Source organism: Merops nubicus, unplaced genomic scaffold (genome assembly GCF_000691845.1).
Source record: "Merops nubicus isolate BGI_N331 unplaced genomic scaffold, ASM69184v1 scaffold40729, whole genome shotgun sequence".
NCBI classification, from domain to species: domain Eukaryota; kingdom Metazoa; phylum Chordata; class Aves; order Coraciiformes; family Meropidae; genus Merops; species Merops nubicus.
Window position 1 is genome coordinate 1 of NW_008633835.1, and position 26,154 is coordinate 26,154.

A 26,154-nucleotide genomic window follows, 5' to 3' on the forward strand; every position below is an offset into this window, starting at 1 on the left:
TCCGTGCTGAACGGCCTGCGGGCGATCTCCGCTGCGCCCGCGCCACCCCCCTCGGGACGGGCGACAGACGGGCACCGGGGAGGGTAGCTCCGTCAGGGGCCTGTAGCTATGATGAAGGCTGCGCAGGCGGTCTCTTCCTCGCGTCCTTACCACGGCAGCCGCGGGGGCCCAGTAAAGCTCTTTCTCTCTTCTAAAAAAATGCTCTCTCTCTCTCCTGCTCCGTTTGCAGTGTTGCCACGATGGAAACCAAGGGTAAAAAGAAGTTCGTGGGGAGGAACGGAAAAGCATCTCGTGGGAAAGGGCCATGCGGGAAAAGGCAATTTAAAAAAGATAACGGTAAGAAAGCAAAGGCTCACAGCAGCGAGTCATGATTGGGTGATTATTCCTTGACAGGTGTGCTTGTACTTTATTTTTTATCGTCATGAAATTACGAGCTTGGAAGATGACTGAAGAGTAGCTGATAATTTACATAGAAGTTTACCCAGACTTCAGCAAGGCTTTTGACAGTGTCGTGTCTCCCATCGGATCTTTGCAGAGGTGCTGTTGAATTATGGGCTGGATAAGCAGACAGTGAGACAGATTGAAGACTGAATTATGGCCTGGAGAGTAGTGATCAGTGGCACAGAATCTAGTCAGAGAGCGGTAACTAGTGGTGTAACACAGGATTCAGTTCTGTGTCCAGTCCTGTTCTGCAGCATCGCTGATCTGGATGACAGGGCAGAGTGTACCCTTATCATGTTTACTGATGACACAGAACTGGAAGGAGTGGCTGATACATCAGGGGCTTGCTTTCCTCCAGAGGGACCTCAGTAGAGTGTAGAAATGGGCTGTCAGGAACCTCATAAAGTCCAACAAGGGGTGAAGTGCAAAGTCCTGCACCTGTCTGGGGAACAGCCCCATGCACCAGTATGTGCTGTGGTGAAGCAGCTTTGCAGGAGAGGGCCTGGGACTCCTGGTGATCACCGAGCTGAATGTGAGCCATCAGTGTGCCCCTGAGACAGAGGCAGCAAGTGTGATCCTGGGCTGCATTAGGAGCAGTGCTGTCAGCACCCTGAGGGAGGTGATGCTTGCCCTCTCCTCAACATTGGTGAGGCCCCACCTGGAGTGCTGTGCCCCGGCCTGGAATCCCCAGTACATCGGAGACAGGGACATACTGAGGCTTGCCCAGCAAAGGGCCATGAACATGATGAAGCATCTGGAGCATGAAGAAAAGTTGAGAGAGATGGGATAGTTCATCTTGGAGAAGAGAAGGCTGATGGGGTAAGGGATCTCGACAATGCATGCAAATGTTTGAAGGGAGGATGCAAGGACAAAGCTGGGTTCTTTCCAGTGGTTCCCAGTGAGAAGACGAGAGGCAGTGGGCACAAACTGGAAGGCGGGAGGTGCCCTCTGAACATCAGGAAAGACTTCTTCACTGTGAAGATGATGAAGCACAGGCTGTCCAGGGAGATGGTGGAGTCTCCCACCTTGGACAGTCAGAAGCCACCTGAACATGGTCAGCAAACAGCTTTGGGTGGCTGTGAGCGAGCAGAGGTTTGGACCAGATGACCTCCAGAGATTCCTTTCAACCTCAGCCAGTGTATAATTCCATATTGCATTCAAAACTGTGCTGAGTGTATGATCAAATAACCAGGAAAAAGGAAAGCTGAAGTACTTTAAATAAATTGCAGTGCAAGCCCGTCAGCTCTCTTTGATTGACCTGAAAATACTGTTCTAATTAAAACTGGAAGTTGATAACTTTTTGATTCTAGGCTTTGCTTTGCTACATTAAGAAAAAGTTTACTTGAGAGTTGAAGCCAGGGTGTGTGGAGTACTGTGGGTTAGGATTGGGAAGATACCTTTCAGTGTTTGCTCTCTTCTGCTTAAAACACAAGATGTTAAAACAGCTCTAACCATACATGGTGAAGAGTTGATTTCAGGATTGATGACTTGATGTCAGGGGTGGTGAAACTCTTCATTTAGAATAGTTCTTTTTATGCCTGGGCTGTTGAACCTGCAGTGTGGAAAGTAATGCCTGGGCAAAACTCTAGGGAGAACTAGGACACACAGAGAATGCAGTGCAAACACCAGCTTTGAGAAGCATGTAAGAATTATTGTTGCATATGTCTAATTGCGATTAAATAGTAATTTAATTTTTGTTACAGTAATAGTTTGTTATTTTGAAGCAGTTTTAAGCTCTAGGATAACATTTTAATTTCTGTTTTATTGGTTAATAGATTCAAATCTACCAAAGAAATTTCTTAAGAAAGGAGATGAGGAGGGGAAGCCTAAATCCATTTCCAAGAAACCTGTGAAAGCACAGCTAAGACCTGGAAGAGCCAGTGTCAAGCAATTCAAGAATAAACAGCAATCAGAGAAGCTGGCAAAGAAGAGGAAGCTCCAGGATGGTGAAGAGAGAGGTGAGCAGATTTTTAATCCTGAATATCAGTGGAAACTAGGTTTTTGGAAACACATTGGTCACATAGGTCTTCCTCTTGTGTTGTTATCACCTTCCTAATTGCCTGAGTGAAGTTTACTTCGTGTTTAACCTTTGCTGTGGAAAAATTTACTTCACCTGACTAGGCTTGAGGCCAGAGTTATGAGAATCAACAGTTACAAATTTTCTTGAAAGTCAAAAGGAAAGATGCGGTAGCAGATTTAAATAATTGGTCTGACATCATAAAGCTATGATTATTTTAATGATAGTATTAAGTGGCTACTTTGAAACTGCCTGTTTCACACAAGTTCGGAAATTTGGAAAAACAGTTTTTCATAAAAGACCATTTTAGAAATTTAATCCTCTTCTAAAAGTGCTGGCTATAAAACTCAAAAAATAATCAACTTTGTTTCACTGATTTTTATGTTTTTGGGGTTTTTTTTGTGGTCCAAACTATTGACTTTTTTTTTAAAAGAAAAGAAAATACATCATCAGTTTTATAACCATTTTTTACATTTTACAGCTTATTTTTCTGTTTATACAGATATGCTAAATGCACATTTAGCACTGTTTGAATGGATTTCTTTTTTGATGTTGTTTCTGGTACATAAGAACTTCCTTTTCACCTCTGCTGTGAAGCAAAGCTCTACAGAGACAACAAATAAACACTGTAAAATGAGAAGTGGAATCTTATGTGAGGGATTCTGAAGTTCTGCAGCAAAAATGTTAGTTGTTTGAAGGATGGTAGAGGGTGTTGAGTATTTTAATTTTGCTGTTGTATGTTTACAGAATGGCTTCATGTGGAATATACACTAGATGTCTGGAAATGTAATGGCAACAGCTTAACATATTAAGCTTTTTAAAAAAAAAAAACAGCACAACCACAAACAGACCTTTAAATGTTTGGGTTTTTTTAATTCAGTAAGAATAAAGAATATCTGAAAGGTACTGTGTGTAGCACAGTGGCACTGCTCTCAAAGCAATGTGTTACTGGTTTTGCTTGTTGCTCCAAAATACTTAAGGAGAGTGACAGAAGAACCAATAATATCCTTTGTAAAAAGAAAGCATGTTTTTTGAGTGGGTAACACAGTTAAGTGCATGCTGCTAAATACCAACAAGCAGTGCTTAAAGTCTAAAAATTTAAAGCTCGGTCTTCAATGTTCCATATAAAAATAAGCAGGACTTGCTTCTGTGAAACCATGTAATAGAAGATGGTTTTATCAAGGTATGAATAAAGCTAAAATCACATAATTGAAGGCTTTACTTCTAAAAGGCTTTATTTTTTTCCTGTCTCTGAGGTTTCAGATATGTGCTCTTCTTTTGGGAGAGGGAAAAGGTATGTATGAGTACAGGATGAACTAAAACAGGAGAATTACCTGAGGCAGCTAGGTGCATCTTGAGTCAATTTTCAAGCTATTAAGAGGTTTGCAATGGATACTCTAACAGAGCTTTGAGGAGTAATTGTTATTTGCCTTGTTCTTTCAGTATTCTAGAAGTGGGTATTCATAGCTTGGCATACTTACTACGTATTTGTGCATTCATATTAGTTAGCTAGGTAACTACAGGCAAATTTCCTGAATTGTTAGTGATTAAAGCCACAGAGCCACCTCGGTTTATACTGATAAAGGATTACATTGCTCCTTTATTATTCACCATAGGGAATTTACTTGTTTTTGTCCTCAGGGCCAGATTCTAAGAAGCCAAAGTGGAATGACTTCAAAAAGAAAAGGAAGGAGTTAAAGCAAACCAGACAAATTAATGATAAAAGTAATTATGACATAATTGTAAAATCCAAGCAGATATGGGAAAGTGTGAGAAGGTAATAATATTTTTTTCTTTCATTGAGTTGGCTTTTAGTTAGAAGTTGCAAGAAGACTCTTTCTCGTAGTTACATGAAACTATATTTCCACAGTGAACCCCCATGGGTGAATGATAACATTACATGTGGTTCTGTAGATGGTTCAAGGAGAGTGTGGTGACCCTTGGTGCTAGATAGGTCTGGATTGAGCTCTCTTTTATTTTAGGCTAAAATTTGTGAGTAAATGCTTAAGAGGTTGCCTTATTTTTTGACTCCTGAAACATGGAGCGTGTGCTGACTGATTCAGCCTTATATTGTGTTTGAGGTCACTGCCTGAGTTTTTTGTGGAGGTTTGTATACTCTCTCGGCAAAGTGTCATTCTGGAACTGGGGCTCAATATCAGGAGGAGGAGTTCTCTCTACTTCTTTTAAGTGTTTGTGGTTTGCAGTTTTGGTTGTAAGATGCTTTCAGATCTCTGGATGTGTGAGTAGCTCTGGCTGCAGAGGTGAGTTTGTTCTTTTTAGTAATATAGTTACTCGTTAAAGTATTGAAATCTGGTTTAGTTTCTAGGAACTGGAACTGCTTATTTACATCTATTTACAGGTTTAATGAATGACAATGTAAATTTGGATTAGCAGGAGCTAACTTAATTTTATTTTGTACTGTCTTGCTTCTTAATTTGTAGCTATAAGTGACTCATACTACAAAAAAGCTGCTTCCTGAAGATTGTGTTACTTTTTTTTTACTTGTAGGAAGAAATGTGATAAGGAGAAGCGAGAAAAGCTGATGAATGAACTACAGAAGCTTCTTCATGGAAAAATTAAAAGTGTAAGGAAAACTAATGCTGTAGTGTACAAATTCACAGAAGCTTCTTTAAAGAATGGTGAAATATAAATGAACTTTTTAATAATATAGGACTACCCCATTCTTTCAAAAGCTACAGGAAATTTTTTAAACAGTTAGTAGAATATAACAAAAACTTAATTGAAAGGAGGTATTTGGCATCTGGATTTTAGGACACCAGTTCTGAGATGCTTTGTCTATCAGCTGTCTATTACAAGGCTGTTTCTTTTGCCAATCAGCTTTAGTGCACTGAAATTCTGTACTAACTGAAGTTCAAAACCAGCTACTGAGAGTTTTGATTAATTACAGTTATTGCTTTTCAGCTTTGTTTTAGAGAAGGTAATGTCCTGGTAGTTCACTGTACTAGACAATCTTACCACTTAATTCTTCAGTGTATAAATTTGTAGTGAAATACATGTTGGATTTTAAAGTGATTCTTGGTATTCCATGCCGAAGAAGAGCTATGTCATCACACTCATTCTGAAATTACAAAGAGCATGAGAGGAAATAAGATACCATTTCATGGTTCTCTTTCAGTGTTAAAACTTTGATGCATGTCCTTAATGTCAGCAGCTGCAAGTATAGTCTATACTTTCTTGGGTAGAGTACTTACGGAGCATTAAAAAACCTTAAAACTTAATTTGTCATAAACGGGTAACTACTTTTATAATTGGCACTACATACTACATGTGCCATAAAGCTATATCAGAGAGCAAGTGTATTAACATAAAGTTAGTGCATAATGCTGTTTTAACAGCCTAGAATAATGAAATGTCTCTGACCTGTAGCTGGCGTTTGCACATGATTCAACACGAGTGATCCAGTGCTTTATTCAGTATGGCAATGAGAAGCAAAGACAAGAGACATTTGAGGAATTGAAAGGTATGTTCTTTCCATTTACATGTTATCTACATGTTTCTGTATTGTTAGGACGCATTAAAACAAGCCATATTGTTTTCTCTTGAATACTTTTAACTTTCTGCTGAACTGGTGTGTCGTTCTTAGTAACATTTCCATAATGGTGTCTTGTTTTGTAGTTAATGTAGTGAAAAATCAAAGCAGTGGAATGATTTTTTTTTTCCCCCATCCTCTAGATAGCCTAGTAGAGTTGAGCAAGTCAAAGTATTCCAGAAATATTGTGAAGAAGTTTCTTATGTATGGGTGAGTACGAATCAAATTTGCTTACTTGTGTTTTGTTTCATTTCCAGTGTGAATGCTGCTCTTAAATCTATAGTGCATCAGTCATGAATAAATAATGTGTCTCTGGAAGTATCTATAATAATGATGAGACAGGAGAGTGTCTGGTATTGCTAACAGCAGTTTTTCTTTTGCAAAAGGTAAAGGTAAAGCTGTCCACATTGAGGAAAACATGCTAAAAAACACTCAAATGTACGCTCAAAGTTGGTATTGGCCTTATACAAAACCCCTCACTTTTAAAATTTTTCTTTGCCTAGAGTTTTAGGAAGGCATCCTTTATTCTGTAGGATTTATCCTCTGGTTTCTTTTCCTTCCATCAAAATGTCTCATGATTTCCCCAGATTCCTAGCTTTCTAGCCATATTTTAGTGAAGGCCATAAAGCTGATCCAGATGAATGTATTTCCTTTTTTTATGCTAAAACTTAACACGTAAATGTGCTTCTAAAAATAAACCTATTGATAGGTCAGCTTATTCCTAAAGTTTTTAACTCTTGCTATCTACCTTTCCCTGTGAAACAGGACAAAAGCACAAGTTGCAGAAATAATAAAAAGTTTTAAAGGCCACGTGAAAAAAATGCTTCGTCATGCAGAAGCATCTGCGATTGTGGAATATGCATATAATGACAAGGCCATTCTAGAGCAGAGGAATATGCTGACAGAAGAACTATATGGGAACACTTTCCAGGTTTACAAGGTGATGTTTCAATACTTTCAATACTCTAGTCTGATGTGTTTTATCTACCGTACTGTGTTAGTAACACCTTACCTATCTTACCTACTGCTTTTGATTGAAATTTTCTGTCAGCTGTCCAAATCTAGTTTAACATGTTTAAATGTTATATTTACTTGTATGTTTCTCTTCTAGATTAAGTAGTTGTATTTTTTCAGCTTGAACTATGTAAAATATAGAACCACACAGTCGTTTAGGTTTGAAAAGACCTTAAAGATCATAGTCCAGCCGACTGTTCATGCTGTGCTGAGCCTGCTGTGCTTATAAAAGACAGTCTAACAACATGTAGTTGTAGCTATTGCAGTGTCATAGTGTCTAGCCTGATGTGGTCATCCTTGCTGAGATGAGATTCAGGCTTCCGTCATTTCCAATTAATGCTGTAGGTGGCTTTTGTGTCAGAACTGCCTAATGTCTTGTGGGAACTGTGTATGGGCAGAATGTGACTGTATCTACATACAGTAGGTGGTTTAGGCTTAATTTTTGGCTTTGTTTTCTTTTACCAATGAGACTATAGGAATTGAGTCCAACATCTCTTGGAAACATCTAGATGTAGATCCTCACCAGGCAGTGGGAACCTTTTTAAAAGTTGCAGCCTTGTTTCTTTTGACTTCTGTTTTCCCTTCTTTCTTTCTGACTTGGAAAGCTGGTTTCCATTAGAGGCACAAGTAGTTCTGTTTGCTGCAAAGGGCAAAATTGTTTGACACAATTATAAGCTACACTAGAGTGACTTTTGCACCCTGGTGCATAGCACGACACACTTTTACTGAAGATTTCTGTTACAATTATAAAGAAATGAGTAACTCATTTTTGAACTGCATCACTATTTTTTCTCTACAGGTTATTGTAAGTTTTAGTAAAACATTTTGCCAGGATGTGATATAAAGGTGTGTTTGCTGTGTTTATGGGCTGTAATTTTTATTGGGAGTAAGCAGCCTCTGAAATAAAGTACAGTTTAATTTCCATCATTGTAGTGTTCTTAGCATGGGTGCTTCAAGTAGTCTTACACTGCAGTATAAACCTGGGGCTCAACAATATTTGGATTTGTAAGAAATTACAGTGTAATCCTTATTGCGATATGGAATTTCATGGAGTTTTGAAATGTATGGTTCACTTTTCCCCTTCCTGCCTCCAGCTCTCCACCCTCCCCCCCCCCCCCATCCTCCAAGCAGGGACAGTTAAAAGTACATTTCTTCTAGTTTTCTGTCTAGTCAGACTGTTCTTTTAACAACAGATTCTTTAACAGGAGTTACCAGTGTAATTATTTAGATAAGATACCAGGAAGTACTTCTGTATTTAAGGCATACAGTATAGATTCCTCTCTACTGTTCTTGAGCTGGAATTTTGTGGGCCTTGCTTAGCCTCTCAGTTCACTGAGTTGTTGCTGTCTGACATACAGATACTGTCATGCAGGATTTCTGCTTATCTTGGGAGTCTCTTAATACAATACCAGTTTTGTATGTTTTACCTTGTGCTTGACCATTTAATGAAGAGCTGACCATAATTGGAATTGCTAGAAAAACTGTTTGGACCATGGAAGTACCTTCTGTTTGCTGATGATGAGTATTTAATGTGTGTAAACTTCACTAGTGGGCTTGAGACTTACACAAAGTATCTAAAATTTTGTTTTTGTAAAATGTAAAAACTGTTAGCTTTGCAGAAAATTAATTTTCTGATATGGTTCATGAATTTTAATAGAAAGGATCTAAAGATTGGAATTTTCTATGCACTGATACTTACTGGGAACAATTGAATCTCTGACTGTGCATTCATTTCAGACACCAGTTGTCTCAACACTGGATAAAATGTTAGAAGCTCAACCTGAAAAGAAGGAGGCTATCTTGGATGAAATGAAACAGATTCTTACACCAATGGCACAAAAGTAAGGACAAAAATTGATTTAAGGTGTGACAGTCTAGTGTGGACCAGTCTGTTTATGACATACAAACCAACAGTGATATTGATGCTCTTTTAAGCTGGTTTTGTCTGAATTGTCATAATGAATATCTTATTTTAATTTTTGATTCCATTTCTATAAACTGAAGTATCCATTCAATCAGTAGAAATCTCACAGTGTGGTGTACTCCCATAAGGCGTTATTGGATAAGCTTATCCAGAGATCTTAAAAGAGAAAATGCTTTGCTAGGTTTTAGAATTTATTATTTTTGTTAGAATCTTCCACCTATTGTAAATGCTCAACAACTAATCCAGCATGACTATGTGTTTTCTGCACACCACACTGCCCAGCTTCTTTTCTAAATACAAATGAAATATTGTTAGCTTATGTTAAAACCATTACTTATGTGGGACTTGCTGTTTATTTTCCTCTTCCCAAATACAGAGAGGCTGTGATAAAGCACTCGCTGGTACATAAAGTATTTTTGGATTTTTTCACTTACGCTCTTCCAAAACAAAGATCCGTAAGTATGTTTTGTTTGGTTTCTGTCATCTTTTGCCTTTCAGTGGAATCTTTTTAATCTTGCAATGAAAGTGTTATAAGGTAACTAGATAAAAATGCACGTCTTACGTTTGTAGAGTTTTACACACCTGGTGATTCTGGATAGATAACAGGGGCATAGCATTGTGTGGAGATTTGTGGTCATGGTGAACTTTCACACTGACACAATTGTGGTTGTAGTATTTGAATTAAAAAAAAAAGAAAACTAGTGGAATGACTTTGATATTTTCCCTCTTCATACTGAATGGTCCTTCTCAGTAGCTGGTGAATAATTAAAGCCAGGACATTACTTCCAGTAGTTTTAATTTCCAGTGTGTCCTAGTCTTAACCACTTCTAGCTATTGTTAAAAAACTCTTGACCAAAATACAGTCAGACTGGTCCCTTCTGTCAGCAGCTAAAACTTTGTCTTTTGCCTCCTCCTGAATGAAGCACATGACTTGTATCTCTATGTCTATATTAAATTCTAGTCTTAGGCGTACCCCAACCATTCTTGCAAAAACAGGGCATAAATCCACATGTGTGAAGTGACACTGTATAAGCTAGCGTCCTGCTTGACCTCAGCTTTCTTCAGGCTGTGTCCATCAGCCTGGCCCTGGTTCTGCAGTTCAGCACCATCTCACTCCAGGCCAGGTGGAGCTTTCTAGACTTGCTGTCTCTTAGATAGTTCTGCTGGACTGGACTCTTCTTTGTTACTATAAACAAACACAAAGCTAAGGGTAGTGAGGTGGACAATTTGTGGCCTGTTGTGAGTCCAGATCTTACGTAATTAAATGTTTCTGTGCATGGTTTCATGTATTGTTTTGTCAGGGAATGCTTCTGGATTTGCAGTCTTGAGTAAATCAGGGGAGTAAGGGCATATCTTTTCCTCCTTGCTTGAGTTTTTGTTCAGGCGTGGTAGCCTAAGGACGTTCTCTTTGGGTTTTGGAAACCTCTTTTGCAGATCTGTTCCTGCTTGTGCATATAGCTAGTGACTCCAATCGTGTCGTGAGTAAGCATTTTATAAATTATAGAATGGTTGGAACCTTTGACTAGGGAAAAAAGGGAAAGAGAAGAAGCCAGGGATAGAAAAAGGAGATAGATAGGGAATATATCAAAGAAATCTATCAGACAATAACTGAAATAGTATCTACTAACCTGAGAGGGTTTGGTTTGGTTTATTCTCTTTTGACGGATGGTGTTGTTTGTCAGATGGCTTCAGAACTGCATTCCTTTCATATGGAGAACTTTTGACTGAGTCATCATATCTGACTTAAAAAATCACCTGATGCTTAAATGACTTTTGGGGTCTTGCTCACTGACTAATACCGTGTATATAGAAAGAGATTGCATCACCTTCAAAGACTCCCTTCCTATATGAATGGTTGTCTTTGTCTCGTCTAATTTCTGTCTCAGTTCTGAGCAGCCTTTCTTGAATTTTATGCAATAGAATAACTGACAAGCTTCAATACAGTTCTGATTTCCTAGGATGAATGTTATGGACAGTGCAGTTTTGAAGGGAGAAAGCTTCTGTCATATACAGTCTTCTGGATTCCTTTTGAAGCTGTTTTTCATAGGTTAAGCTACTGTAAAGTCAGTGGTGCTCTTCATAGCGTTACAGGCAGACAGAAGATTCTTTCATGCCCTCACCCACCCACCCTGAGATTTCTCAGGCTTTTCTTTGACATTCTTGCTTTATCAATTTTCTTCCCCAGGAAATGATAGAAGCTATTAGAGAGGCTGTCATCTACCTGGCACACACTCATGATGGAGCCCGAGTAGCGATGCACTGCTTATGGCATGGTACTCCAAAGGTATTGTTTGGTTTCTGTCTACACAAACCTCTTTAATAATAGTCTAGTCAGAGACTGTGAGTGTGGTTGCTGACATGGGTCCTTTTGCCTGCACACATTTTGATGCACTTCAGTATTTGAGACCAAGGTTAAAAAGTTGGCCCACCTTACCTGTTCGCACATATAAACAGTGGTTTTTCATTAATCAAATGCCTTTTTTAGAACTTAGATAGTGGAAGCATGTCCTTTTATATTTAGCAGAGTTCTTGGAGGCAACACACAAAGCTTTTCCATTTTAAGATTATTTGCCATTCATTCCTTCTGTAAATTTTTTTAATGCAGGTGAAATTAGCAGTAGGGAAAAGGCAGTAAAGAATTTTACTAAAGTTTCAGGTCCTGTTCAGTGTTTTTCCAAATGAAGAGCTGAAGTACATTCTTCTGTAAGTAATGAGCAAGATATAGGTGAATATATGTGGTGGGGTTTTTTGTTTGTTTGTTTTTTCAGTTGCTTTTTTTCGCATATCCACAGCTCAGGTTTAACTCTTTACACTTCCTAGGTGTTGACTAAAAATAATTGTGAGAGTTTGGTAAATAGCTTTTGCTTTAATAAACAAATTGAAAGTATCTTTTTGAAGGTATAAATATCAATCAAGTTACTCAAAATCACTGGTGTTATAAGCTCATTTGAATTTCTTATTTGCTTTTGGATAGGACAGAAAAGTCATTGTGAAAACTATGAAGACTTACATTGAAAAAATAGCAACGGTGAGTATTAACCATTTATTTCATAGTCTCTGAAACCGGTGATTTAATAGATGGTAATTTGAATGTGCTTTAGGTACTGGAAACAACTATGAGATCTTAAAACTAGGTTTAAAATACTGGTGATGTATTAGATAATATGAAATTTTATAGATTATTTAGAGCTATACTGAGAAGCTTCATTGTGGGCACTACATGCACTACTATCCTTTAAAGTACCTGAGTTAATTCTGAGTCCTGATGTTTTTTCTGCAATGCCTTTTTGGTTTTGAGCCCACTTTATATTGCATCTTCAGATAAGCTCATTGGCTTATTCTTAGCTGGGAGGATGTCATTGGAGAGAGGCCATTTGAATGTGTGTCGTTTTTATAAGATACTCGATTTTATTTTTTTTTTAAGTTGGGAATTTTCAAAACTACTTGATGCTGAAGTGACATACAATGGAAGAAGTCTGTATTTATTTATTTTTTTTCTGAGTAACATAGAATTGTGGAATTGTTTAGGTTGGAGAAGACATAGTCGAGTCCAGCTGTTAACCTAACACTGCCATGTCCACAGCTAAAACGTGTCCCTAAGTACCTCACCTATAAGTCTTTCAAATACTCGAGGGACAGTGACTAAACTGCCCCCCGTGGGCAGCCTCTTCCAGGGTTTGATAGCCCTTCGGGTGAATAATTTTTTTCCTAGTACCTGACCCAAACCTCTCCTGGTGCAACTTGAAGCCATTACCTCTTGCTGTATTGCTTGTTCCCTGGAAGAAGAGACCAACACCCACCTGTGCAGCAACTGTAGAGTAGTAGTTGCAATGAGATTTTGTAGTGCTGGGCAAAGCTGCAACTGTCAAGAAAAGCATCTTAAACTTCTTCCCTTCCTGGCTGCTGTATTGTTTTGTTTACTAATAGTTGACATGGTTTGAATCAATGGCCTCCAGTCTTTCTCGATCACACAGCCCTGAGCATGCATCCCCAATACACGTGTATTTATGTATAAATTACATACCTGTAGTACTCTACTAGCAAACATTATAAAATGTAAACAGAAATAGAAATTTCTAAAGGATGAAATAAAGATAACTAGAGATTATTTTTATATACTCACAAATGGTACCAAAAACTATTTCTTCCTGGACCACAATGGATTCTCCTTGAAGGCGAGAGGACCAAGTAATGTTTCTCTCCATAATTTTCTAGTACCAGGATAAATAAGTTGTTATATTTTATAAAATATATAGAAACAATGAGTAAATAATAGCTGAAACAGCATTGAAGTAGTGAAGGTCTGACTTCAAAATGAAGTCGCCTCTCACTGTGATACAGGTGAACTAGGTTGTGACCCATGAGTATGCTGGAGACTTGCTCTCCAAAAATTGAGTAGAGACGGTGTGGGTCATTGCAGAGAGACATGATCTCCAAAAATGTGCTGTGTGATTCATCTCAGTTTTCAGCAAATCAACCATAGAAGTAAAATCTGTATGTCACGTTCCTGCAAAGCAAATCCTATAATTACAAATGATGATTATACAATAGGATTAGGTTAACAGTTTGGATGTCGTAAAGCAGTATATCAACTTAAAATGATCAACTTAATCTACCTTTGTTTTAGCAACATGCTTCTCTTAACAAGCCTTGCTTTCAGAGAGATCCTGAATGTTGGGCTTCTCTCATTCTGCTACAGTAGAAAGAATTTGCTTGTGGTTCATATTGTGTCATATTTGAGACAAACTCTCAGAAATGTTAATTCTTAGTTAATATATTCATAGAGTCATGCTGGTTTCTGATATCTCATCTTTGCAGGGTGAATTTTCTCATCTGGTCTTGCTGGCAGCATTTGATTGCATCGATGACACTAAACTTGTGAAACAGTTAATTATATCAGTAAGTAATTGAATTATTCCTAATAGAGTACCCTAAATAGTGTCAGTATGTTTTTCATTGTATAGGAGGATGAGAGGAGGATTCCATCTGCTTTTTTGAAAACAATTAATTTTTTCCACCTTTTGTGTTTCGTTATGTTTGTGTGTCATGATTATTTTTTTCTTTTCACAGAAGATGTCAGCACTTTTGTATGTTCTCTTTAGTTATTTGAATTACTTCTTAAGCTTGATTCCATGTTTGCTGGAAATCACCCTTTTTGTACATGTTCATTCTGGCTAATGGGTGACTAGAATTTCTTTAAAGTCAGTGTCTTTGTAAGAGAAGTTGGAGCTCTGCTTGAAAAAAACGTTGTTTAGCACATTTAGCTCTTTTCATCTGCATAAGTAGCATCCTGCAAATTGATAGTTCAAGATAAACAATAGTAAATCTTCAGGAACATGGCAGCAGGCTTGAATAGAGTACATAGTATAGCATGACTACAAAGAAAAAATTGTATTTGGAGATTTCTGGTTGGGTACTGAAACCATTAACTTGCATATAATTCTCAAAACTTGACATTTTAATTTAATATGTTGATAATTGAATGACAACTAACATTCTGGATAAAATCCTTGTAATGTTTTTATCTTGCTTCCAAAATGGGTACAGATAGATGTCTGAAACATGAGAGCACTCTGGCTATTCCTACATGGAACTGCACAATGAACAGTAAGGGTAGCATGGTCTGATTTGCATCTGCTTCCTTTTGGAATGTTCCCTTTTCCCACCTTTTTTTCGAAAATTTAGTAGGGTTCATAAAGTACTTGTACTTAAGATTATGTTTACCTGCAAATTTTATCACTTCTAAAGTGTTTTAATCTGTAAATTACCACGAAGTTGTTTTTTTTTCACCCTGATAAAAGAGACTTCATAGCGCACAATTAATTTTCATGCAAGCAGGATAATGAATTTTGATGTATAGGTTGTAATGTGCTTATAATAGTATTCATGGTATCACTTTTAGGACTGACAGGTTGAGAGGCAGTGGCAGGGAGGTAAAGATGAGGCAAATACTCTGCATGTGGGAGAGGAATATGAGGAGAAGGAGTTTATAATTATGCTTGCTTTAAAAACATGAGCAGTTCTTCCATTAGGCAGTTTTGCATAAGGGGGAATGTTTTTTTTTTTTTACCCTGGCTTGGAGATTTGGCTCTAAGTCTGTGCCTCTCTGGTGGCTATGGAGAGATGAAGGCATCCCAATTTGGACATGGCTTTTCTTTCACAGCTGTATTAGTTGTAACCACAGCTGGGTTTTGTTTCCAGAGCTGTTACATTCCAGTCTGCAATATAACAACTTATGGGCAAGTTCCAAGCAAATAAGCCTTGACAGATCAGAGCTATCATTGAGTTGTTCTTGTTAAAAGCACCTTCCTTTGTAGAGTTTTTATTAGTAAAGATACTGTGTTGGGCTTTAGCTGAGCTTCCAAGTTGTCCTTTAATTCCTGAATCATCTGTGGTTTCCCACCATCTGAGATCAAAAATAATGGAGTGTTTACTGTTTGGTGATCCTACTGCATCAGTCTGGACAGAAGCGTAAAGGAGAGTAAGGAAGAGTGGCCTCCACACAGAGAAAATTGGCCCATCGGGGTTTATATGAGGTCAGGAAGAGGAAAAGGATGTCAGGGAAAAGGAAAAAATTGAAGATCAAAATCAGTTCTTCCCCTTTGTCATCCATTTAATTGATAAATGAATTTCACATATATCTGAATCTGAATGGACATGCTGAGAAGAGAAAATGTGGGTTTGGCTTGGTTTTTTTTCTGTCCTCAAATAAGACTTTTTTTTTTTTTTCTTTTCCATGCTCAGAGTGTGAAAGTCACAGTAATAGGTTTTTGTTCATAGTTACAGTGATGCATCAAACTGATGTTCATCTCAGTTTACCAAAGCTTGTTTTCTTTTATATTTAAGCAGTGTTTTTGAAATAAGAACGTTGTCTTACCACTTCCTGCTACCTTCCAACCACCTTTCTCAGTATTCAGGATTCTTCAGTGGTCATAAACATAAAATGCATGTTGCTCTATTAAGGGGCAATTGTTGAGAACCTGACAAAAATTTGAGTATACAAATATGGGCTAATATAGGTGTTTCCATTTGAGTATAGCAGCATTATTTTTTCTTTGTGAATATTCCGTGATCAATTTCAGATAGACTTTTCTTTGTCATGAATTGTTATTGCTGTCTAGGTAGTTACATGCAATCCCTTGGTGGTTACTATGGTGTCAGTGATTACTCTTAGATGATATGGTCATTAACCCTTTTTATGTATGGTCTACTGAGGTTATATTTGTATACAAGAATAGGTATTGTTGTTTTTACTTGCGTGTATTGGTGAAAATAAATCTTGTCCTTTTGTAGTATTTTCTCATCAGTGACATTGATGCATCTGGTGCTCACATTTTAAAGCCCAATTTTTTTTTTTTCTCTCACTTCTCCAAACTTTCAATCTTATTAGAGTTTTTTTAATTTAATTTCACAAGCAGATATGAATCTTATTCTTAGTATGTAGTTTCCTTTCCTGAGCTCTGCATTTGAAAGTAATGAGTAATATTGGTGGCTCAAAATTACTACTTCATTAATATTTTTTTTTCTGTTTATTTATTTTTTTACAGGAAATAAATGCTTCTCTACCAAGTATAATAAACAACAAATATGGAAAGAAGGTCTTGTTGTACTTGCTAAGTCCTAGAGACCCTGCACATTTTGTTCCAGAAATCATCACACTTCTGCAGCAGGGAGATGGAAATGCCTATAGGTAACTCAGATATGAAGGTTGTTTTCCCTAGAGTCTAGAAGAGTTCACACAACTTTGTTATGATCAACTTAAATGGAGTTTTTTTTCATAATATATCTAAATAATGTAAATAGATCTGAATAAAATTTAAGTATTACTCGATGTGTTTATCATAGTCCTTAGTTTTGTAAGCTAGTTTTTTTCTATAGGGTGATTGGTGACTGGCATTGTACTGGTGATTGGCAGTTTCCCTGCTTTATAATGGGCAAAAATTGGGAGATGTTCTTTATTTAAACTTATATCAAGTTTGGCATAGCAGAAAAATTTTAATGAGCACTATTAATATTTTGAGTTGTATAAAAGTCTATCTCAAAATCTAGCAAAAAAAATGGAAATTGTTCTTTTGAATTCATTCTCTGGTGTTGACGGTTATAAGCTTCAATTTTTGATGATAAGTGAACTGTTGAAGAAATACATTTCAGTAGTTGAGGTAACAGAACAGGAAGTGAACAGGTTAAATTACTGTTGTTAACAAAAAACTCAGGAGTGTTACTGGTAAGCAGCGGTGAACACTATACACTTTACCAGTCCCTGTGTTCTTAAAACGTGTGTGCAACATGTGTTTAATTGCATGTGAAACAGGGAAGAATAATGCTTTACTTTGATCCTCCAGTGATTTGTAGCTCTCTCAAATAGGAAGTATGTTCCAAATTTCATGTTGTTTGGTGTGCGTACAGAGCCAGTCTTCTACAATAATATTCTGCCTCTTCAATCAGTAAGAAGAATACTGAACTCCGCCGCCGTGAGCTCCTGGAAGCCATTTCCTCACCCTTGCTAGAATATTTGCAAGAACACACCCAAGAAGTAGTGGTAGACAGAGCTACCTTTGTCTTGGTTGCTGACATCTTAAGAACAGCTCTTGGTGACATCCAGCCCGCGCTAGATGCAATTGCTAATTTAGCAGCAGAAGAGCTGGTTCCAGGTGGCCGTGATGGGCAGGTAATGTAACGAGGTGCTGAGATCTTGCAGAACATTTGATTGTTTTATATTACTAAAATGAAGTCTGCTCACTGTTTCCTTCATGTAAGGTGTCAACTTACTGCCCTCATAGCACTCATATGTTAGATGTGATACCTCTTTTCTAGCATTTTCCTTTCATTGTTTATTATTATTACATCTAGAGTAATGAAGGCTTGAGCCAGCATTTTGTATGAGTTGTAGAGCAAGATACTTCATGATGTTTAATCTTAAGAACTGCTCTAAACGTTTTGTGGGAAGGTAGCACACTGTCATGTTACGTATTTTTTTTTAATGCAGTCATCATGCAGTCAAGCAGTTAGTAAATTTTTGCAGTTCATTTGGCTGTTTACACTGAGACTGATAGGATCTTCTAGCTTTCAGATACATGTATGTCCACGGAAGGAAAGATCTTGGGTAATAATTTTTTGTCTTTAAAGTCTGACATTCTCTTCAAAGTGTGCCCCTTTGCTGTTCTTAACCTCAGTCAGATATATGTCTGTAGACTAGAAAACAAAAAATACTGTATACACTATATTTAAGGTAGATACCCTCCAGATTTTTGTAGTTGTGGTGAATTTGCTTTGTTTCCCCTTCTTTAAGATATGCATTGTACAGAATTTTATGTGAACTACTTGTGTTCTTTTTAATTTTCTGTAAACCATACTGTAGTGAACTTTCACTTCTGAGAATGTGGAAAGTCTGGAAGTTCTTGTAGAGGCAGCTAGACCAAGAGATTCTGCTCAGTAAGCCAGAATTCTTTGGAGGAGTGGATGAAGCATAGGTTGATTCGGTTTCTGTTACTGAAAGTCAGATATTACAGGGAAGGTGGTAAAAAATAAACGCATCAGTGTAAGGAAGTATTCAGATACTGGCATCAAACTTGTTATTTGCATAGGTGATGACCAAATGGATCAGTGTGATACGGTGTCTGAGGGCAGAGTGGATAGAGCAAGCAGGAATATTTATGGACAGACATGTAACTGTATTTTGAAACATCATTAAATAGTTTGGGGTTTTCTCATATGTGTTTTTTTTTTTTTTTCCTTAAAGCTTCATATTGCAGAACATCCAGCAGGCCATCTAGTTTTGAAATGGTTAATAGAGCAAGATGAAAAAATGAAGGAGAGTGGAAAAGAAGGTATGCTGGAAATTCAGCTTCATTTGATTAAACTGTGACTTCAGAGTAAGCAGTTACCTAACCTCAAATAAGATGGCTGCATTTATTTCTTTGAATATACTAATACAGAGAAAACTTAACATATCCTCCAAGATTATTGCTTCTGTCTTTTTGCTGTTGTGAGCTGTTATGTGAACAGAATGCCAAGGATACATTTGCTTTTTCTGGAAAGCAAGTACTTGTCTTTTCTTTCCCTCAGGGTTTTACTGTATATTTGGGCCAGATTTCATTTCTGTACTTAAAACGTCTTGATAGGTTTGCTGAATTACACAGCAATTTTAAGGATAATAATAGAAGTAAAGTCTAACAGGAAGACTTGTTTCATTAGTGTTTGTGAGCCAAACTGTAATCTTTACTGTATTCATTAGTGCTGCTGGATTACTACTTTATAAATGTTACTACAGTAATTCATGCATAAAAATAGGACATCTTTTCTATTTTATATCCCATAAGGCAGAGATTTGGCACAGATGTTCTCATCTTAATTTAGCTTTTAAACTTACTTCATTACATAACTGTAAAACCTTGTTTGAATCATTTCCTAATAGAAATTACTTTTTCTCATACAAAAATCTCAAAAACTGAAAGAGGGTGAGGATGGCATAGTATAATCTGGAGCAAACTTCTCTGTGTGTAGGTGGCTTTTTTTCTTTGTAGAATTATCAGACATCTATAAAACTTTTTTCTTCTTACTAGCTTCAGGTATCCACTGCTTCCTTTAAAACCAAGAGTTAGTTGGGCTTTATTGCATGTTTCTGAAAGACGGCTGTTACGCTGCTTCTCCAGTAGGTGATTGAAAATGTCCAATTCCTACTCTAAACACAAGCATTTTTGTTTGATTTCTTTGTTTCCTCCAGAGAGTGCACCATTCAAAGTTGTTGCTCAGAGTTTATGGAACTGGCACTAAAAAAGAACCAAATTCTTATCACATAGGGAACAAGTAGAATAAAAACTGATCTAAAGTGACAGCGAAAAATAGCTGCAGTGTTTGTTTGGAGGTTGAAGTTTGTTGGGGTTGGGTGGGTTGCTTACTGGTAAGTTTGCTCAGCATGCACGTTACAAGAGCAGATTTCCTGAAGTGAAATTCAGATTCATCTGGGGACTTGATGTCTGCCTAGGTTCTTTCTTTTGCCTGTGCCATTAGTGTGATGAATCTGCAAGTCCGCTTAGGCTTTCAAAGCTGCTGAGGAAGCAGGGCTACAGTACAGCTAAGGATTGTTGTGGTTTTCATGCATCAATAAAAGATTAGCTCTGAAGTTTTAAGAAACTTCATCCATCTAAATCCTGTTTCTTCAGTTGTAGAATTAGATGCTAGAAAACATAGCATTTTTCAACACAGGTGTGTATGTATTAGAATCTTGCATATAATTTTATCTTGTGTTGGTGTCTTTCTTGCCAAATTCTTTTCTTTGGTGTGGTGCTTTTTTTAAGACTTAAATAGCCTTTAACACGCTTTTAAAAAAGAAACAGCAAGTTTCCCTGCTTTATACTAGTCAACTGTGACACAGTGCTGCTATTGTCTTAACGAATTTTTAGCAATATTTGGAAGCAGTCAAACATCTATAATGAAATTAGTTGCATTGAATAATCAATTATTTTGAGAGAGCAAAACTGTGAATAGTTGGTAGCTAAAAACTTCGATTAAATCACAGTTGAAGGGAACTCTTAACAGATTTCTTTGTATAAAGAAACTGTCTAATTTTTTTTTTTTTCTTCTCCCTGACCCTTCTGACCCTTCCCCACATTTTACAGTTTGCTTTGGAAGAACATTGGTGGAACGTGTTGGTATTGAGAATATGAAGACTTGGGCAGAAGTTAATCGAGGTGCCATTATTCTTTGCTGGTATGTAAGGCACATGGCTATTTCTGATTAAGCTCCATAATTAATTTCTTGAACAGCTAAGACAACAGCAGTTGAAATTTCTACCAAGAAAATGCCTTTTTTTTTCCCTCAATGTGTACTGCCTTGGTGAGTCTGCCGTGGAACACGGTACTGAAAAAATTCAAACCAGAGTTTCCACAGGTTGTTTCTTGAGCTTAGGCTTTTGAAGTACTAGGAAGTAGCTCAGTTTTGGAAAATCTTAAGATTAAGAATGAAAATTTGTTTTTAAAATTGTGCCTACCATGTCTTGTTTTACAAATGCAAAACTCTCAAAAGAGCAGTCTACAAATGCGTACGTTAAAATAATGAACTCTGAAATACCTGTGACTGTCAGCAGCATATAAGAATCCTGATTATTTTTTTTTTGTTAATATAAATTATTTCTTTCTGTTTACGCCTTACTTACGAAGCCTAAGTATGTCTTATACTGAAGTAGAAGAGTGTTTGAAAAAGACCGTACAAAACAATAGGCCATACACGGGCTTACAATGAGCTAACTGGTTCACAACTTCAAAGCAGTGAGCTGTGCAACTGAGGAGATCAAAAAGACCCCACAAGCATTGGACTAACATTAACATTTTTTTTTATTGGATGTGAACAGCTGTTGTTTTCTCTTTGTAGTTACCTGTCAGTGTCAGGTTCTAGAAACTGAGGATTTTGTCATTAGTCCAAAGTATGTGGTCTGTGTTCTGGAACTGCTTGGTCACCATTGCATTGCTGGCTGCTCCTAAAAACTTACACTGAACCAAAATCAGCAAACAGTTCAAACAAATGATATGATTTTGAAACACAAAAACCTCTTTATTTTTTTTGTCCCACTTCTCTCTCTCCTAAAGTGACTTTAGACTCCTTGCTGCTTATTTTCCATCTCTGCTGTTTATGACTTTGGAGTGAGTCTGCTGTGACATTCATGCTCTTCTGCAAGGTGAATCAAAAGCTGTTTTCAGTAAGAGGACTTCTCTTAGTCCGTCTGAGTTTAACTAACCTTGTTTAGTCATCATTCAAAGCACTAGTGAGAAGAATTGGTAGTAGAAGAGTATTTGCAGTCCAGATAGAAAACCAGTTTGTACAACATATGGATCTGCCTGTTAAGATTTTTCAGCTGCTAAAATGCAAACACTTTTTCTTTGCCTTTCATAACAGGCCTTTAGAATTCAATAAATACATCTAATGCCTTTATCTGATCCTGTGCACAGATGTTCAGTAGGGATTTGTTACAAAGGCTTGTTCACTGACAGTGTATTAATGCCTGAACTTTTTTCCCCCTAACTCAAGGCTGGTTTAGGTACTAAGCTATTTTGATTTTCTAAATAAAATTGCAGAGTAAATTGGTGGCATTTTTTCCATGTGTAACACTTCAATAATTGTTTGGCTACCCCTATGACAGCAGTCTCTTAATAGATTTTGAAGACATGGTGGAAAAGCTAGTAGTTGCTTGGTAACAAAAATTGTCACAGGAGCACTGTATTTCATGGAAAAGTCTATGAGAAATGTCAGTCTTTCCCTCTCTCTGCTATTACCCCTGGCACTACAAGGTGGGGCTTCAACAAACATGATTTGTTACCAAGCAGGGGCGGTCGTCTCCCGGACTGGCAGTTAGTTGAATATTCTTCACCAGTACTGAAACTCATCTAACAGGAAAGAGAGATAAAACTATGGTGGAGGAGTGTATGTTTGCTGGAATTTTAGTTTTGGGGTTTGTTTTTCTTAATTTTAATTCAATCTGAATGCTTTGTATTTTGAACTACTCTTGATGACTCTTCAGGCTTGACTCCTTTTTATTTAGGTGGCTGAGAACTCATGAATATAACCAGCTGATTTTGTTCTATTTCATGTGACATGTGCTTACCTCACTAACACACAGTAGTTAACCTCATCTTTATTTGACTGCATGCATTGAAGTTGAGAGGTTATCTCAATCATACAGCAATGATAAATTTCATTTAGTCTGATACAGATAATAACCGCAACATATTTTTACATAAAATAGTTGTTGAGTTTTAAAAAACCTTTCTAATTTAAAAAAAAAATACTCAGATACTTCTCTTGTCATAAAGGAGCTCAGGTCCTTCAGGCAGTAATTTTCAGATGCTGCCAGTTCTCCCTGAAGCTGTGATTGATTTTTGTTTTGTTGTTGGATTTTGGAAGCCATCTGTCACTTACGTGCAGATCTGAAACTCAGAATTACTCAGCCTGTTTGAAGATTTGTTGCTTTCTGGTTGTTTGAACTTAGTTACGAGCAGTTCATTCTGTGTGCTGTCTTGCTTATCTAGTATCCTCAGGAACCTCTGTTTTCATTACCCCACTTGCTTTTAATTTGATATTTATAAAAATATCTGGGGCCTGTTCCTGACATAGTACAAGCATGAAGAGTCCTAAGGAAATGAGAGGACTCTTTGCAGACATTACAGTCCAGCTTAGTGTAAATCAAGTGTGGTAAGTACTTGAATGTCATGGTTGCTGATCTATTTACATTTCTGCATCTGACCTCTCTTTTTTATTTTTGGGTTTGTTGATGTTTTGCATCAGGGTTTGAAAATGGATAAAACCATAGTTCACCAAATAACTTACTGATTTCCGTATGTCAGAAGTTATATCACGAAATACAGAGATGCCTGCTTACCAGATCTTAGAATAATTTTCATAATAATACTAATAATAATTGTCTGTATTATCAGACATCTAGATGTTCTGTATTAAAAATATGGTGTCTTGAAATATCTGTGGATACCAAAAGTTTGAAAGCAGCTTTACATGTAGAGCTGTTGGCAGATGAAAGTCTTTAGAAACACGTAAAATGCAGTTCAGAGTGGCTTGCTGCTTTGTGTGCTGTTTGTCCCTGGTGGTAAACCATATGAGTCTCTCCATGTTAAGTACCAATGTGTTCAGCACATCCTTTGTCAGTAACTCTTGACTTTCTTGCTGTTATGAGGTGTTCATGACTCACAGAAGAGCTGAAAAACTATCACCCTCACCTGCGTTGTATTCAATTTCAAAGAGGGGCTCTTGGTTAAATAGTACTGTCATAGCTAAAAGTGTACCAGGTTGCTGCTAAAAGTTGTTGGTCATAGAAATAAATTTAGGAAGAGGGTTGCATACTTAAGCTTTTTTTCTGTTTTCAAAATAAAGCTTTAATGATTCTAGATCAAATGTGGAAAGACTGTTTCATTAAACAGTTTGAAAAATGTTTCTTTTTGGAAAAGAAAGAAAAAAATTTTCCAGATATCTTTTGAGGTCCCTCCCAACCTGGGCTCTTCTATGATTCTATGATACAGTAGATGAAAAGAGTGGTGCTGTCAGATGGGCATCCCATACTTTACTGTTGGTGGTGTTGCCATCCTGTGCAGGACTTGGGAGTCCTAAAGAGGCAGAGTTTAAATTTGACCTTAAGTTACATTAATTCCTTTTATGTCTTGCTCAGTTCAGCTTGTCATGTCTAGTCCTTGTTTAAAAAGTAGGCAAGAAGCAAGTTTTTAGGTAGCTGCAAATTTGGGAGCCATTTGAAAGAACCCTGGAAATTGTAAAGACTTGTATTGTTGCGCAGCCTGCTTGGTACAAGTACAGAGGTGTTACAGTTTGCTTCCAGTCTTAGTTTACTATGCTAGTGCAACTTGTAATTCTGTTCTGGGTTGCAGACATTGGCTGTAGAAGCCATTAAACTTTTTAGGCATTGTTCACTTATCCGTTCGAAGTAGAAAATTAGGTATTCCATTACCTCTACTGATTTTTTTTTATTATGATCCAAGAAATTTCACTGTAACCTGAAGGAAGGGGAGAGGACAATCACTGCCTAGGTTGATCTGGATAGTACACAAACTTTTTCTTTTCTAACAGTATTTCACAGCTTATAATGAATTTCCTTGTTTCTTGGAAAGCTGGTTTGCTTTCCAAAAGTAATATCTGAAAAGGAACAGAACTCCTAAGGCTCTGTAGTCCTGCACCAAAGCATGGAAGTACTGTGGTGAAAGTTCTTGGTGTATGTGAGATATACTTCACTGCATTCAGTTTTAGGAGCCCCATTACAAATAAGATAACAGCAGCTGAGGTGAGTTTAATGGAGGGTGACCAATGTAGATGTGGGCTGGAGCCCTTGGCCTGGAAGGATACACTGTGGGACAGGGGCTGGTTCAGCTGGGAGAAGGAATGGCTCTGAGGACAAAAACTGCCTCTGTGGCAGCAGTGGAAGGGGATGGAGAACAGTGCTCTTCACAGCAGCACATGCATGGCTGGTGAGCGAGAGCCATCAGCGCAGAAGGCTCAGGCTGGAGATCAGGAGAAGCTTTTCCCACACGAGGATAGCCCAGCAGTGGGGCTGGGGCCCAGGAAGTTTGAGCTGTCTCTTGCGTTGGAGGGGCTTCAGGCACAAACTGGGTGAAGCCCTGAGTAGCCAGTGTGACCCAGTGTTTGAACCTGCTTTGAGCAGTGATCTGAAGTTCCAGTCTGGTTTATCGTCTGTTGCTTGTGTTCTCACTTGGTGTTTCATGCTTTCTGGAAAGTTTTGCATTTTTCTAATAGGAGGTGATAGAATCTGCTCTAAACTATATTCTTCCTAAGCAGTAATTGTTTTCTTAGGTGAACAGCTCCTTTTCCTATGACCTACTTGCTGACCTTTGACATGCTTGTGTGGTTTTTTTTTTTTTCTTGCAGCCTTCTCCGAAGCTCCGATCAAAAAGTGGCAAATACAGTCAAAAAAGGACTGAAAAAGCTTGTCCCAAAGTTGAAGTTGAATAAAAATGTAAAAGGAATAGAAGCATTGCTGGAGAAATTGACTTCCCAGTGTAAATGAAGCTAAAAAACACAATTTACATCAATGCAACCAACGGGGAGTTGGTAAGATTTTGTACCATGGTTATTTTAAGAAACAGTATATATGTTTGTAAATTAAATAATTTCTAAAACAACTTGCCTCTTGTACTCATTCTGTTCTGTGCGGTAAATGGTTGTTCTCAGAGACTGAAATTTCAAGAAGATTTAAGAGCTAGTGGAGAATTCTGAACATGTAATCAAGAAGTTAAAATCTTTCCTGATAATTTGCACAAAGAAGTTTTGAGTCTTCATAGAATTTGTGTGTATGTTGTCATAGTTACCATGGAAACAGAAGCATCTGTTCTGGAGATACTGTGTACTGGGTGAATGCACTTGTTAATCCTCTTCCTTCCTACTTTCCTCAAAAACCAAACCATTCTATTCTGACCCTGTGAAGAAGTGATGGCATCTCATCCTTCAGGAGCTAGCGAGAATATAATGAAAATGGTGTCTTATGGCATTTTTTAAAGAGGATCCTAAAGGAAAGACTGACTATTTCAGTAAATCACAGTTTGATTTTGTTTTTCTTAAGTCTTCTGAAAAGTATAGGCTTTTAAGCCCAAAGAGACCAGGGAAATATGATTTTTTTTTTTTGATGCCTACATTGTAATAGGGAAGGGATGAACTTACTTCTTATGATGTCAAATAAGTGTC

At 37.5% G+C, this 26,154-nt stretch overlaps 1 protein-coding gene across 1 annotated transcript; it reads left to right on the forward strand.

Moving 5' to 3' along the window:
* The first annotated feature begins 237 nt into the window (after positions 1 to 237).
* Positions 238 to 25,480, forward strand: KIAA0020 (KIAA0020 ortholog). Its single transcript, XM_008948371.1, has 17 exons — positions 238 to 336; positions 2,217 to 2,399; positions 4,100 to 4,235; positions 4,967 to 5,042; positions 5,846 to 5,939; positions 6,152 to 6,218; positions 6,774 to 6,948; positions 8,760 to 8,863; positions 9,323 to 9,401; positions 11,132 to 11,230; positions 11,921 to 11,974; positions 13,765 to 13,845; positions 16,494 to 16,636; positions 17,392 to 17,614; positions 18,686 to 18,773; positions 20,565 to 20,655; positions 25,342 to 25,480. The coding sequence occupies exons 1-17, from the start codon at positions 240 to 242 to the stop codon at positions 25,478 to 25,480; spliced, it is 1,929 nt and encodes a 642-aa protein (XP_008946619.1). The 5' UTR covers positions 238 to 239.
* Positions 25,481 to 26,154: the final 674 nt, after the last annotated feature.

Excerpts from the sequence above, each read along its gene's own strand:
- KIAA0020 (XM_008948371.1), top strand. The coding sequence starts at position 240 with ATGGAAACCAAGGGTAAAAAGAAGTTCGTGGGGAGGAACGGAAAAGCA. Across the intron at positions 8,864-9,322 it reads CTTACACCAATGGCACAAAA|AGAGGCTGTGATAAAGCACT; the intron begins GTAAGGACAAAA and ends TCCCAAATACAG. Across the intron at positions 13,846-16,493 it reads TGAAACAGTTAATTATATCA|GAAATAAATGCTTCTCTACC; the intron begins GTAAGTAATTGA and ends ATTTTTTTACAG.